The following is a 16,139-nucleotide window of genomic DNA, read 5'->3' as shown; positions in this document are numbered from 1 at the left end:
GCCAAGAGCTTGACACACACAGACTGAGAAGTAAATTTCAGAAAGTAATGAGTGAATGATGGCAAACCCATGCCAGTCTCATTCACTATCAGATTTTGCTGCAAAAGGAAATAGCTTCTGGTTGTTGGCTCAGCAGTACCAGTAATGTCAGGAATTTATTTGATTTTCACATGAATCTAATGCATCCACATTGACGCATAATAAACACAGAAGAGGTTCTTTCTATATACAGAAGAGCACCTAGACATTGCATTTTTATTTCCCCCAGCAGTTTTTCCATTATTCTCTGCTTTCTCTTTCCGCTTCTTCCCAGGTGTTTACATACATCATCTTGGCTTCCTTATTCATATTTATAAAGGCATCACTAAAAGTTCATCCAATTGCATCCTCAGAACAAACACCCAACCAACCCAAAAAACCTGTCCTGGGTTCAGCTCCTGGGTTCAGCAGTAGCAGTCATTTTTCTCCTTCTTAGTAGCTGGTGCAGCGCTGTTTTTGACTCTCAGCCTGGGAACAGAGCTGATAACACCATTGGTTTTAACTGTTGCTAAGTAATGTTTACCCTGACTAAGGACTTTGTGAGTCTCATGCTTTGCCAGGGACGAGGGGAGGCAGGGAGGTAACTGGGAGTTACCCGGAAGGGCAAGGGCTCTCTTCGGGGGGGTCGAACTCATTTGGCAGGTGGTATTGTATTCTCTTCCCTTGTTATTTTCTCTTATCATTATTATTACTGGTGGTAGCAGTAGTGATTTGCGTTATACCTTAGTTACTGGGCTGTTCTTATCTCAACCCATAGGAGTTACATTCTCTAGATTCTCTTCCCTATCCCTCTGGGAGCCGGGGGTGGGGGGAAAGGAAAGAAAGAGGGAGAAAAAGGTGGGGGGGAGCGAGTGAATGAGCTGTGTGGCTCCATTTAAACCATGACAAAACCCCAAACACCTGTGTTCCAGTCATATAAAGAGTTTCTCTCTTGACTTACCACTCTCCAAAGCTGCAAGAGTCCTGCTTCTATACTTGGGAATGTTTTATCTACTCATGCCTATAAAACAGCTTTCTTGGCAGCTGTCAAAGCAGGTGTCTTTCTATCCCAAGCCTGTTCCTCCCAGCCTCACCAAGATGAGATTGCTGGATGGGCCAGAGTCCTCCGCAGGCAACCTAGGGCCACATCAGTATCCTACTTATACCCTCTTTGACTGAAGCTCCTTCTGCCAACTTCAGAGCCAAATTTTCAATTCTTATAAGCCATCACTACCTGGGGATTAGCTCTTACCGTTGTCCCACTCGGGTGGAGCCCTTTCAACTCATTCATCATTTCTGAGGACTACAGCAACATATTTAGGGGACCTCCTAAATCTTACTACAGGGTCTTAGCCCCTACAACAGTATCTACTATGCCTTCTATAAGAAATACTTTTGTATATTAGCATATCAACTTTTCTGGTCTGTGAGAAAAGGACAGCAAAACACTCATCATGAATCCAATAAGCTGATGACAAACTGCCTCTCTTTTCTGGCTAGCAAAATACTGAGTCTACCCCGGTAGTGACAAAGAGAATATCAAATTGCACTTGGTGCCATCTAACTGCCATAAAATGGGAATTCATTTACCTCTGGAACTCTGCATTCTTACTTGCAGGGGGGATGCCTTCCAGTGGAAGGCCAAGGCCAGAGAATCCTACAAACTAGCAGCCAAAGACACACATCAATTGATCTAATCCACCTGTACATCTCACAGATTTTCACATTGCTCCTGCCTGTGCTACCCTTTGTCCATCAGAAAAAGCTTCATCTACCAGAGCTGTCAATTCAGCTCTTCAGAAAACCACTGATTCCTCCTGGAAATCTTCAGGGGAACCACTCTGAAAAGCTAATTCTATTGCTATATCAAGTTGGTTTTGCATTTCTCTGCCCTGTTCCTTGTTAGAAAAGGCTTTTGCATGAATTGTCAGCTTCTTAAAAGAAAATTCTTAACTCCTTCCACATTAAGAAAGATTCTTCATTCTTCCTTCCTCATTCCATATTCCTCCCTGGATGTGATGTCACCACAGACTTTTTTCCACTTTATTGACTGAAGTCAGTACAGAGGGCTAGTTCTTCAGTGAAGGGTCAAGTTTTAGAGCCAAGGCTTACGTTACCGAGTAAAATTCCTGCTTTCATTCAAAGATCTAAACAGTAACAAAATACATCAGAAATAGTGAACACGTAGGTCCTGATAAGCCATGTTCCATGAGGGATGAAGATACTCTAGAAATGAGCCAAATACCAGTTCAACCTATATTTATGATAGAATAAATCATAGGTAGCTCTAATATACCCTGACAGCAGATGCTTCAGAGCTAGCAATCACAGCACAGGACTATACCCATTAATGAATCAGTTCCTCACCCATGCCATTTTGGGGTACATGAGGTACAGAGCTGGCTGTGATCACTCTGCTGGCCAATAAGAATTCACTCTACAGAACCGGTTCTTCCCAGGTCGTATCAGGAAGGCCATTTTGACATTATTATTGATTCCAGTTGCTCACCCTCAGATATGTCCTAGAACCTGGTTTTCAGCAGGTGCTGAGGAACACCCACTTTGTATACCTTTATTCACTGCCAGTCTTTGAAGGCTCTTTTGCCATTATTTCTAAGAGAAAATAACTACTAATGAATGTAATAGATTCTGGATTTGGCCAGTAACCTTTCACTTAAAAACTTAGGAGCTGTTTGCTTTGGGGTGGGTTGCTGTTTGGTTTGGGGGGGGGGTGTTTCTTAGTTTTGTTTGTTTGTTACTGGTGTTGGGTTTTTTATCTTTAATAAAAACCAATATCCTTGAAATAGGGTTTTCCAGCAGTCTTTTCTAGGATATATGCTGCATAATCTTTGGCACTACAGGAGGCAGCATTGTCTAGCACTCACAGCAGTGGGTGTCAAAAGACACGAGTTCTGTTTCTGGTTCTCCCACTCTCTCTGCATGACATTTATCAGGTCAATTAACTTCTAACTTTCTCTGCGCAATAGTTGCACTTGGATTGTAGTCCTCCTTCAGCACCCTCTTAAAGTCAGGAGGATACAGAATGAAAACCACTGCCCAAGCATTTCTAGATGTTGGCTTGGAAGGCACACTGGCAGCAGCAGCAGTAGCACTAACGCAAAGTGCAATTGCAGAATCTGTTAATCTTCACTGAAATATCAGGAAGTCTAAAATCTCTTTATTTGCAATCTATTGAATATTTTTTGCAACCAGATGTTGATTTCACATTATTTTTATTTCAGAATATCTATTCTTGTTTCAGTAGAATTATTATTCTTGTATAAATATAATCAGAACCAAACTCTTAGTCTCTATCCCATTGCTCTCTTCTGATTAGGATTGTTGCTTACATGGATTCATGCCACTATTGACTTCCTCCCAATATAGGAAAAAAAGCTTAAGCCTTGCCTTGGCAATTTAACACTTTTCTTCCCACAGCAACACAATCAGGCATAACAATGACTTATAAGAAATAGCATTACATCATGCTCAAATATGTGATTATAACACATTTTGCAGCATGGATTCTATAACGAAGACTGATGCCTATGATGATGAGTGAAGAGAAGCTAGTACCAAGCTAATGCACTGCCAAAGATCATATCAGACAAAACCAGTAATTCAGCCACCTCTGCATCCCCTCCCATAAAATTTTAATAAACCCAATCTTATGGGAGGAAAGAACAGACAGGAACCTTACTGAATTATTTACAGCCTTAGTTGTGTATGGCAAAGAAGCCCCTCTTAGGTCAGCAAGTGATATTCTTCCATCGATTTACTCCTCAGAATAACTAGGTGAGAATCAAGGGGGATTTTGGGGTGTAAAAAAATGCAAAACAAATAGGGATGCAAAGGGCAAGCTGGAGAAGACAAAGCTGATGGAGGCCAAGATGAAAGTTTGTATATGTGAAAGATAATGATCAACTGCACATGCCAGCCACAGATAGACTCAAATGAGCTGTCATAATTCCAGTGATGCAGAGGGACATGCAGGCTCAAGCTCCATTAAATATAACCTAAATCCAGAGCAGCCATATGAGATTCGTGAGACCAAACTCTGAAAGTCCCACAGGAAATACCTGCAGTTGATTTATATTCCTGACTTCCTAGTCCCTCACCAACTGTGCAATCAGATCCTGGAGATGGGCAGGGAATAATTGAACAGCTAAACTGTGATTCACCCAGCCAATTAAGGAGTCTTGGGATGGTCCCTAAGACTAACCCTTCAGCTTCATCCAGTCTTCCTAGGCCAAAACCACATTCAGCTCTGACAACATGGGCAAAATCATTATGGCCCAGTTAATATAAGAATCTGTGGATGTAAAACTGCATTTTAGACCTTTTCAAAGTAGCAAGAAGGAGAATGTCCTGGTTATTAATGAGGATCACATTTATTCTGCAATTCAACATACAAAAAGCATCACTGCAAACCAGTAATTAAGATAGCAACCACTGCCTAGTAGCTATCAACATATAAAAATCACCTACATGTTTCAGCCTGCAGCTTCTGTTAGGGTCAAAGCCAGGTTGCTTGACGCAAGGTTTGTTGGCGTCTGTCTCATGCTGGCTGCTGTGATGTTCCCTTGTGGATAGTGCCTGGTTTTGTGAGCCAATAGCAATAATCTCATTTCCAAAATGTTCCACTTAAAGTCTTTCTTCTTGCACTGAAGCGAGGAAGCACTTCTCATTACTAACTCTGTGTGTGGCATGTGGCATGTAATCACCTTGAAATATTTAACTAGCTGGCTTTCATCTCACTAAAGCATGAGGTGGGGCACCAGACTGGGGTATAAAAAAACCTCAGATATCAATCATAAACCAGGCATTAAATTTGTATATAAATCAAAAATTAGAAGAGTCAGATGGAAAAGACCCATTAGATCATCCTGTTTGTTCTTTCCAGTGTTCTCACCCTAAGAATGAATAAAGCATCATTCTTGATTAGCCAAGAGACATAGAAAACCACCCATCTCTCCCCCTCTGTGTCTCTCAAGAGGGAGAGAAGGGAAACAGAGCTCTGTATGCATATTAATAAAGCTATATTTTGACTGGCTGAATGACTGGAAATTATTAGAGATGGTATGTTTTACCTGTCAACATCTCCACGCTGCAACAGGCAAAATCTCTAATACTTCTTTGCAAAAAATAGTAATGCTGGAGTGGGATTGCTCTCAATTTTCCTCCACTTAGAACAGCTCTGTAAATACTTTAAGACTCTTTCCAACAAAGAAACACACTTTCTTTTTTCCAACATAACAGTTGCAGACAACAGAAAACATCACCTAAGCCAAGGTGAATCCAATTGCCTATGCTTAAGAATACAACAAAAAACAAAAGCAAAAGTATCAAAATATTATGAAAGTTGCTTACTCAAGCATGCCAAGCTTAAGAACCACAAGAATGTGACCCTTCAAAAGGATCGGTTTGAAAGTTGAGAACACATGCAACCCCTCTAGCAAAGAGCAGTCAAAGCTGAGATCAGTCAGCTGACATAGAGCACCTCCTCCCTCTCACACAAAAACTTTCCTTTCTACAATTACCATCACTAAAGACTTTTGGAGTAAGTTGATTTGTCTAACAATCTCTTTAGAGGTGGTCCCTAGACATATTTTCCTCATTTACTTGACTCAGCCTGAGTTGGGTGACCACTTAAAGTCTGATTTATAGGGTGCAGACCACTTAGAGTTTTTCTGAAAGTCAATGGGAGGCATGCTTTGAACATAAAAAAGGCTATTTAATGATAAGTACTGCAAAACCCAAGTCTTCATTATCTCCAACTGGACATCCAAAAAAACCCACACCAGTTAACCCAGATTCCCAGACTTAACCTGGAAGTTATAGCCCATCTCAAAAGGTTATTAGATATTAATATTTTGATCTTTACATGCCATGCTTCAGTACAATAATTAAAAATGTGACAAAGCTCATGAAGCGGTTAGCTCTGTCTCTGGATCTGGAGTTGTGTACTCTGCAAGAAAGACCAGCAACAATATATTAAGCAATGATAAAGAAAAACATTGAAGACATTGAATGGAAATAGCATATCCTCAATGTATGGAACAAGGCAGGGGTCCTGCGGTAAACAGAGTATGTGGTTACAGTAATTAAAGACTTGATAATGAATGTGCTGAGAGGAAATAAATTAAGGTCAAGTATGCAGCCTGAGCAGTGTTGTCTCCTAACTTTACATGCTTGTGTTTGCAACTTTAAAAATGCCCATCCAAGTTTTTTAACTTTAAAGTAATCATCAAAAGGCAAAAACAGGAATTCTAGTGTGTGGACTCTTACTGATTCAGAAAAGTGTTAAGTGGTTCATCAGCAGAACGAGATTTCCGATTCTCCCCTGAGCCCCATTACACAAGCTGGGGGAAGAACCTGCTGGTTGATGGAGCAGAGTGAGACCTCTCCTCTGCCAGTGTTCCACAGCTGTGTTAGGAGTAGATGTACAATAAGACTCCTGACTTGTGCACTTTGAAAAAGGCTTTGGAGGAGACCCTTCCCTGTTCATTCCCCACCCCACTCCAACACACACAACCAGAGAGCTTCCCCATTTCTGCACCTTACCTCCCAAACCCACTCCAACCCTTATCCCAATATCAGTGTTTGGTACTCCATTGTCTTACCTCTCTCAACTCATTATTAAAAAGTTTCGCCCATTTCCAAGTCTTCATTTCCTCCCTTCCCTAATTTTGTCCATGTTTTCTACTCAGCACCTCTGTCAACTCAGGACTGTGAAGTCTACTGACTTCTTACTCCTTCCCTGCTTTTCTGTCCCTAAGAAGCAAAGGTAGTATAGGAAATATAAAGTAGTTCACAGCTGGGAAAGCTATTCACTAGTGTAGGTATTAAGGTCACAGCCATATTAGCAGATCCTAAGATGAAGCCTAGCAGAAGGCAATAAAATCCCTTACAGATTTCAAAATAGGTCTTCATTTTTATGCCAAAAAAAAAAAAACACAACCCCCCAAAAAGCCCCAAAAGCTCCCCAAAAGCCCCAAAAACTCCCAAAAAGCACCCAACCATTTTTATATGCCTTAGCTTGAAATAGCAGGATATGTAGGAAACCTTACAGCAGGGGGGAGGGGTGAGGATGAGAAGGTCTGTCACTGCCACCTGGTCATTAGCTATGGGAACAACGAATACAATGGCAATCCAACACAACTAAACCTCCTCCAGGCATGAGCACCTGCCACCTGACTAATCTCTGGGCTGGCTGCCCCATCTGCCTTAACAACCAGGGCATTAAGGAATGACATCATATTGTCAGCCAAATGGCTCTGACCAGCAGGACAGTGTCAGACTTCAGGGTGTACCTCCATCTAGGGGCCAAGGCAGTTGTTTAAAAATTAAACAGCACTTCCTTGTAGAGTATGATAGGAATGGAAAGACACCCAAGGGAGTGTGGGGGAAAGGAGCAAGAAAAGTGGGATGCTGCCTATTTGTTTCAAACACTGCTTTCAGTAGTACCCAGAAAAAAAAGGGGGGGAAAAAAGGGCAAAAATTCTCTTGGGTCAGCACTTAATACAGATACAACAATGCAATATTTATTGTTGCTTATAAAAGCAGACAGGGTCAAGCCCATGAGCCTACTGGTGTTACTAATGCATTGTCAAGCTATCATCTGAGCTTCTGTGAAAATCTCAACATCGTGTTGCATGGAATGAGAAGGTTTGGGAAGCTTGTAGAAAGTATATAGTCTTTTCTAGAGTTGCTGTTGCCACTACCTTCAGTGGCTACAAAATGAGGTTTTCCAAGCTCCCCCCCACAGTAGTTTTATTCATTTTTAAGAAGGTACCTGAGTGCTCTGTAGACCTAAATGAGGAAGCCTTAATCCCCTGAAAAGTTTGGACTATTAAGGCTGATAAAATACATTCAGCTTTCAGCTTATATGCTATATGAATTAAAATATTACCACTCTCTAACATCCTGTAGAAATCCTTCATTTCCTCCAATACTTGCTCCTCTCAGAATGTGTCAGGTTATTACTTTTGACTTTACAATTCATTTTTCATGTAAATGGCTTTCAGACCACCACAAATACAGGATTACTGCAGTTCTCAACAGCACATACACATTATCATTCCAATTAACACAAGGCGTTACAGTTCCTCTTCTGACAAAGCAGTTCCCCCATGCCAATGTTCTAAATTCAGAGCCCATACCCTGTGATCCTGCAATAGAAGTGGAAGGAGTAGGAGACAGGCAAAGGAGATCTCACAATGCCAGACAAGGAGCACTTCCCAAACAACACCCAAAGAAATTGTAAACATTTCACAGGAAGCATCAGCTACCTATTTGTGAACTGGTTCTCTCTAAAGCAATCTGGTGACACAGTTTCTAAGCTGTGCAGGAAGAGATCAGTTTCCATAGCAATTCCAGCCACTTTCTGCCCAGATGCAGCACTCTCCAGTTTCCATGTTCCTGGACACAAAACACAGCTACTGTGGAAGACAGGCCCAGGTGGCAATAAAAAACTGGAGAAGAGCAGACAAATAGAAATCCCTTCTTTTGTGGCCACATTTGATCCAAAATACAAATTCAGGCTTTTGATATATACAGAGGAAATTAAAATAAAAAACTTAAAGACCCAGCTATCTACCACACACAGTAGGCTCTGTGAGTCAGCAAAATAAAAGCTTTTGGAGAGAAGGAAGAATTTTTTATCTCATTTTTCACTTTAAAACCACAATACTTTCATCACCTGCCTTGGAGAAAATGTGGCCATGATAAAGCCCCCTTTTACCCTTTTCTTGCCAAGATAACAATGAGGAAGACTGCAGTGACCCAAAAGCATTAACCCTGCCAGTCTCTAGGCAGGTCTGAGCCCACAGCAGGCTAACCCACAATCCTGTAGTAAAAAACAAAGCTTTTCTTATTTAAGTTGTTCAAGGAATAGGTACACAAAGAAGTCCTATGGCAAATACAAGTATGTTCAAAGGTAAAAATGAGCAAGGAAGCATAATGTTTAAATAAAAGACGCTAGAGACAAAAATAAAACAGCATCACGCTAGACTGGCTCTAAAAGTATGAAGACGATCCCCCTCCTCTTATCTGCATCTTAATCCCTTTTCTGCACTACTTGGCTGCCTCAAAAATATTTCTAATCCTAGCTCTCCCAGAAAGACAACAAGATGTAGACAGCTCGCTTAAGCATACTTCGAAATGCCTATCTTCAATGCATCTACAATGCTGTGGTTACACTTTTTCACTAGAAAGTGGTTTCTTAAAGACTGCAGAATTGAAATTTAGAGGCTGGGTTGTCTACACCCTATTGAAGAGGGAGAGGTTAGGGACTACAACAACAAAAGAGCTAACCAAAAGTGACAAACAGGAACTGATTTCTAAAGTCTTCCTGATGGTATAAACCAGCATCAGCCCAACAGGTGTCTGCTTTGCTCCAAGAAGCAAAGAAGTCAGTAGACTAAATAATCCCTGCACTTAGAGTGCCTTACCCCTCACAGTGGCTTTAGGGAGCAGTACTGTTGGTTCTTTTAAGAAGCAAAACTGAATATAGAACATCCCCTCATAGCCTTGGTGGTACTACCATTTTCAAAGCAAATGCAACCCTTCACCTTCTTTGCTATAATATACTAGACAACGGTTTCCTGAAGGTTTTGGATACAAGGAGAAATGAATGAATAAATACATACATACATACATAAAGCATCCCCATAGCTTCCTTTTTATGGTCAGCTTTCTTAAAGTACAATGTACATGCAGTTAAAGTGCTTATGCCATCACCTGCAAATGCTTCTCACCCCTCCAAACTACTCTACCATATTCTACAGCACAAACCCCCTGCCATAATCACTTCCACCATGTTTTGTGAACACAAATGCGTAGTCTACTGAAAGTGAAACTACAAGAACAGCATTAACCAGATGGAACTGAATATGTGAATAAATATAGAACTGTTCAGATTTTCTTGGATTTCTACTCCAATATATACCATCTCTAAAAAGCATCAGCGATGCTGCTGGATTTTTTCAGAAGCCAGAACTACGGATCAAGTTTCTGTGCACAAGGCTGGGGCCAAAATGTCACAGGGTGAATGCCTAACAGTGTCTCAATCATATTATCACACTAGCATCTTCCATAAAGAGACAGTTACTCATGCTCAAAGTTGTCAGACGTAGCTTTCCTTCCTTTCTCTCTTCCCTCCCATCTCATTTAGATGCTCATTTTGTCTAATCAGAACAACTTTTATGTGCTTGTGACAGGCAAGAGCTGGCAATACCACAATCATCCTTCCCTTCATCTCTGTTTAACTGGAGATAGTTAAAAGGAAGTGATTGCTGGGAAGTGAAGTCATATTTCCCCATCTATTGCTGTCATAAGCAATGAATTTGGAGCAAAAGTTCCATCTTGAAAATGTCAAACAACGAAAAAAGATAAAATCAAAAACTATCAAGTCAGCTCCATCATTCCAAGATAAAAAGGAGAAAAACTTTAAGGACAGCCAATGCATCCAAAGGCAATTCCAGCCCTGTCAGCTCTTGTTGCTTCAGCAAATGTTGCAAGTTGGTGACCACTGCCTAAAATTATCACTGAGGGCTAAGCTCTTTCCCTGCGCCTTAAAGAATGCAGCATTTCTCTTTCTAGGTCTGCAAAGGAGAGTGATGCAACACCCAGGAGCTGCTGGCAGCAGGACATACTCTACAATAAAAGCCAGCAATAAGTTCTCCTGGAAGCTGGAAACTCACCAGCAGCATGAACTGCATGAGAATACACTCACGTACAAAGTATTCTACTGAATTAAAAAATAGGGCATTGATTTTATTTTTTTTTTTTTATTTAACTCAATATTAAATCACTGCATACAAATGCCTCTTCCCCACCACCACTTTCTCATGTCTCAGCAGAATTTCTAGCCAGCAGCAGAAACAGAGATGTAGGTCCTAAGAACAAATCAATCAGTCTGCTACAAAGACAAACTGCATGTGAGAAGAGGGCTCTGAGTGGGTTGCCAGTCAAAGCCTCTGTTCTCATTTATCAGGGAGTGCCTCCATTAGTCCGTACATGAAAAGAATGGAGAAGAAAGCCAGCACCACTTACGCAAGGCATGCCACTCATCTTGGCGGATTGTCTTGGTGATGTTGTAGGTAAGGTTCTTGGGAATGGTCGCTGAGGAGTAGTGGTACTTGATGTATGTGCACCGCTCAATTGCTCCTGTAAGGGCAAAATGCAGAAGAGAAAGCAGTGTTAAATTAATGCAACACGTCCTAAGAATGGTAGACAAACAGCAAAGGCTAAGCACAAAGCAATCCCTACAATCCCTAACAAACACTGTGACATTCAACAGTATCTTTGGCCCAGGTCAAGCACAACCTACCTATATGGTAAGCTCACATCCAAACACACAATACACCAAAGGCCCTGCAGTAGCTGCCAGAGTGTCTGCTTTCCAAGCCCCAATCTCCTGGCACCTCTCTGTGTAGTTAGTATCCTTAGAGGATGGGTCTGGCATAGCCTGATGCTTTCCATGAATTACAGCCCAGCCAAATTTCACATCTGATCAGAAATGTGATAATGCAACCATTCTTGCATTGATGAAAACCAGCAACAATTCCTACATCTTTTTTTCCAGCATCCTCAATTAAGATTGGTTTTATTAGACCTTCTCACTAAGAACCTACATTCAAAGCTAATGAAAGTGTTTTTTCCATTAATATTATGGTATTTTTGGATCAGGCCTCCAATAACTAAATAAGTATCCTTAATGTGGTTGACCGCACTCTTCGCTACTAGCTACCACTGGTCAGAGAAGCAGCTATGCTGGAAAGGCTTTTATGTATTAAAAATACATTGACAGGCACTCAATAGCATAATTAAATGAAGCAATGAACTATATGAATAAGAAAGAGTGCTATACGCCAAAAGGCAGGTAGAGAACACTTACTGTCACAGCCTGAACTGAAATGGCAAAGCCATTAGCTTTATATCAACAGCTCCAAGGGGTTAAATATGCTTTTATGCCACTAGAAATACAGATTTATACCTCAGTTTGTAAAGCATTACTTAGCATGAACTTAGATCGTACACCATGAATTCACAGCAAGAGAAAGAAGAAAACCCAGGAAACAAAATTATTAGTTACATGGCAGTCTACTAGGATCTTCCAAAGTTAGTGCAATACAAACATTTGAGGTCCTCATTGTTTGCTCCTCTTAAGTATTCTTCACATTCTGCCTCTGACAGCAATTAGATTAGACAAAGCCAAATATTATAGGGGAAAAAGGCAAAATATTTACATATGTATCCGCCTGCCCTGACAGCGTGATGGGCTTCTGTGTGAGTCTGCACCATCTGGGCACCAAATGTACGCCCAGAATTAAAGTTTCAAACCAAGAATAGTATTTAAAAAAAGACAACTAGTGTGCAAAGAGCTTAAAAAAAAAAAAAAAAAAGGCCCAGATCATAACCTTGCCTTCTTAAAGGCTTTCATATTCCATTTTTGTTGAGCTGCTTTCATGGATCAGAAGCATTGGCAAGAAAATGGAAAATGCTTATTTGTCAGAATATAATATTTAAGTTATCAGATACCTGCCCAGACGAGAGATTTATATAGAATAGCAGACAAGGACACAGAGCCAAGATTCAAAATAAAAGCACAGAAGGAAGCAAGAAAAAAAAAATCCTGCTCCATTTGCTAGCATCTCTTAAAGTAATCAGCAGAAAGCACCTCCTCTGAAACCAAAGAGACTAATTTCTAGCAAGATCCATCAAGCTTTATATTCTCACTGCAAATACCCTTAGTAGTAATGCATTGCACTACCTTATATCACCAAAACCTAAAGCAGAAGGAGAGGCTGTGGTCTGAATTCAGATTCTCTCTTTATCATATATAATTTTGGGCTTATAGTTACATGCCCATGGCTTTAATAAGATTAAAGTGCACACATGAAAGAAGCTCTGACCAGCTTCTGACTGACCAGGGTAGGCAACCAGGACATGGCTCACCAGCAAGGGCAGTTTGGGCAGAAGGGTATTTATACTGTAAGGGCATACTGTAAAGGTACTGAAGCCCTGCCAGCTCAACCAGGGAGCGATGGTATTCACCCAGCAGAAAGCCACAGCCCCACTAAGCTCTGTACACACCATGGCTGATGCAGCTTCCCAGGCAGAGCTCTGGTGAGGCCATTTTACCACCCAGGCTTTAGGCTGTGCCCTGCTCTTCAGCCAGTACAGAACAGCAGCAGTGAGCACACCTATGTGACGTGCACCCAGGCGGAGGAGCTCCTCTGCTTAGTGCCAGAGGTCTGAGAGGGAGTGAGTAGGTTAAGGAGTATCAGGGAGGGAGAAAGAGACTGACTTACTGGAATTCCACTCTATCCTCCCAGACACAGGGCCAGCAGGCAGACAGGACTCATGACATAGAGGATTCCCTACCATTTCTCCATCTGGCTGAACATAGTGACTTAAGGGATGGGAGCAACGGTGACAAGTTCCTGCCCAGCAAAGCAGGGATGTCTCCTCTGTGACTGCCTCACCTGCTGAAGAGCCATCACATAAAAGGGAGGTCCCTGCCACAGACTCTGCAAGTGGGAGCAAACAGTAACAATGACCATAGTTCATCAGGCATGGAAGTGTCACTGAGGTTAAGTAACCCTAGCCTAAAAATCAACTGGTATGGGGCAGTACCCCAGTGTCTGAGGTATGGTGCGTTAGTGAGGTCCTTTGGTCTGCTGTCTCAGTGATGGTAGGGGATGGAGGCCCAGGCAGCAGCAAAGACAAAAGGGTTATTGATATGTTAGAAACCACAGAAGCACCTGACAATGGTCATGTAGGAATTAGGGCTTTCCCCCCAGAAAGATGGCAGGATCAATAGCCCAACTGAAGTGCACCTGCACCAACACACCAGCATAGGCAACAAACAGGAGGAGCTGGAAGTCGTTGCACAGCAGGAAACTACGACATAGTCGCTATCACAAAAACATGGTGGGATGACTCACACAGCCAGAGTGCTGCAATGGTTAGTCAAGCAGGACCTGCCTTGCATAAACCCATGCTGACCAGGGCCCATTACCTGGTTGTTCTATATGGGGCATAAGTGGCCAAGAAGGCCAACAGCATCCTGGCCTTTAACAGAAATAGCATGACCAGCAGAACCAGGGAAGTGATCATCTCCCTGTACTCAGCATTGGTGAGACCACTTTGAATACTGTGTTCAGTTCTGGGTCCCTCAGTACAAGAAGGATATTGAGGTGCTGGACCAAGTCCAGAAAAGGTGGTGAAGGGTATGGAGAATAATTCCCATAAGGAGCTGCTGAGGAAGGTGGGGGTGTTAGCCTGAAGCAAAGGAGACTGAGGGGAGATCTTATCGCTCTCTACAACTATCTGAAAGGAAGTTGTAGTGAGGTGACTGTCAGTCTCTTCTCTCAAGTAAGAAGTGATAGGGCAAGAGGTAACGGCCTCAAGCCATACCAAAGGAGGTTTAGATGGAATATTAGGAAAAATTTCTACACTGAAAGGTGCTCAGGCATTGGAACAGGCTGCCCAGGGAAGTGGTGGAGTCACCATCCCTGGAAGTATTTAAAAAGACATGTAGATACAGTGCTTAGGGACATGGTGGACTTAGCAGTTGGTTAGGTTAGTGGCTGTATTCAATCTTAAAGGTCTTTTCCAGCCTCAATGATTCTATGTTTAAAGATCTATTCTTAACAGAATTAAGAATACCACTAGCAATGGATCAATGACAGCTAAAGTACAGGCAATTTTTTAGTGGTAAATTCCATGATGATCTCCTTTCTAGCCACGCAACATATTTCAATGCTGTTCTCACCTCTAATTAACGTGCTATTAACCAATAAACATCATTACTTCAATCAAGAGTTTGTAGGCACCAGAAATTAAAGTCAGCTTCAGCATACATCATGAGACACATTCTCCTTTATCTCCTATTTGTCTCTGAAATACCAGCGCTGGCCACTGTGTGTATTCAACAGCGCTGAGTAGAGCACAAAGAATTCACTTATTTGTAGGAATTATCCCTACTGCTTGTCTTACACAGGGAAACAGACCACCAGGTCAGACAGACAAGATGCTGCTCCTGGATTTTCACCCTTCTGTGAAGCATTAAGCATACACTGACTGCTAGAATGGCTAAGCCAAATTAATTTTTTTTTGTTACAGGGCTCAAAATACTTCAGTCTAATCCAAGTTACTGGGCTCAATAAAGGGATAAACAGGTGAAACGTAACGGTCTGTGACATACTAGAGGTCAGCCCACAGGAGTTTTTAATGGGCCCTTTTGGCTTTAGGCTATTAAACTCTCCTGTGAACACTGAGTTTAATACACTCACGAGAATGTAGTTCAGAGTGTTTCAGAGCTGTCTCCTATTAGCTTCCAGCACTTCTATTACTCCAGACTCTAGAACAGCAGCATCGCTAGAAAAAGCATGTGGCCATCCTCAACTACATGGCCCCTGCAAGCAGGAGAGGCAGGCAGGATCTTACTGGGAACCTCAAGCTTTGCACGGCCCAGACTCACAACATTTGTGATTGCTTGGGATTTAAACATGAGCCATTTTTTAAACTTGCTCTTGCAGGTCTAGAGGACAGACCCTGATGAGTTAATGCGACTGCATCAGCACATATCTAGCTAGAGGTGAGAATTACCTTTTAGAAACTTAGAAAAGGGCTTGACATTTGACTGGACCTGCCAGCAGAACTTAGGAAAAGTGGGAGATAAGAACAGTGGCATGTCATAGTTCATGATGTTTCCCTACTTGTTCCACACAGCAGAGAATTGGGTTCAAGACTGCCCCCAAACATCCAGCTCCTGGAGGGCCCTTCAGAGAGCAGAGGCTGTGGCTGCAGCAAGGAGCAGATCTACTTCTTTCCTGGAAAATCCTCAGAAAAACCATAAGAAACCCTTACCTACAGATGAATTAATAGCTATGCTCACTCTAGTCTTTGGGGTGGGAGGGAAGAGCAAGAATTAAAAAAATATATATATAGTCCTTTCTCTTCCATATCCTCCATAGGGTAACTTCAATTTATGGAGCCATCTGCAGCTTTCAGCACTAACTTAGATGAAATCCAACTGCAGCTGAGCTCTGCACTTCGCTCACATAACTGGGAACAGTATTTCTAGAGCAAACCAGTGAAGGGTGTTTTCA

The 16,139-nt window shown here is 41.9% G+C and overlaps 1 protein-coding gene across 2 annotated transcripts in view; it reads right to left on the bottom strand.

Annotated features, from left to right (window-relative positions):
- The window catches only part of TMEM178B (transmembrane protein 178B), a 245,107-nt gene that overhangs the window by 171,087 nt on the left and 57,881 nt on the right, over positions 1–16,139 (bottom strand). For both annotated transcript variants that reach the window (XM_065681413.1, XM_065681403.1), the window contains exon 2: positions 11,074–11,187. In XM_065681413.1, the coding sequence (XP_065537485.1) occupies positions 11,074–11,187 (114 nt within the window). The remainder of the gene's footprint in view (positions 1–11,073; positions 11,188–16,139) is intronic.

The sequence above is a fragment of the Lathamus discolor genome, chromosome 1, assembly GCF_037157495.1.
Source record: "Lathamus discolor isolate bLatDis1 chromosome 1, bLatDis1.hap1, whole genome shotgun sequence".
NCBI lineage: Eukaryota > Metazoa > Chordata > Aves > Psittaciformes > Psittacidae > Lathamus > Lathamus discolor.
The sequence above is the reverse complement of the archived record's forward strand: the minus strand, read 5'-3'. Positions and strand labels throughout refer to the sequence as shown.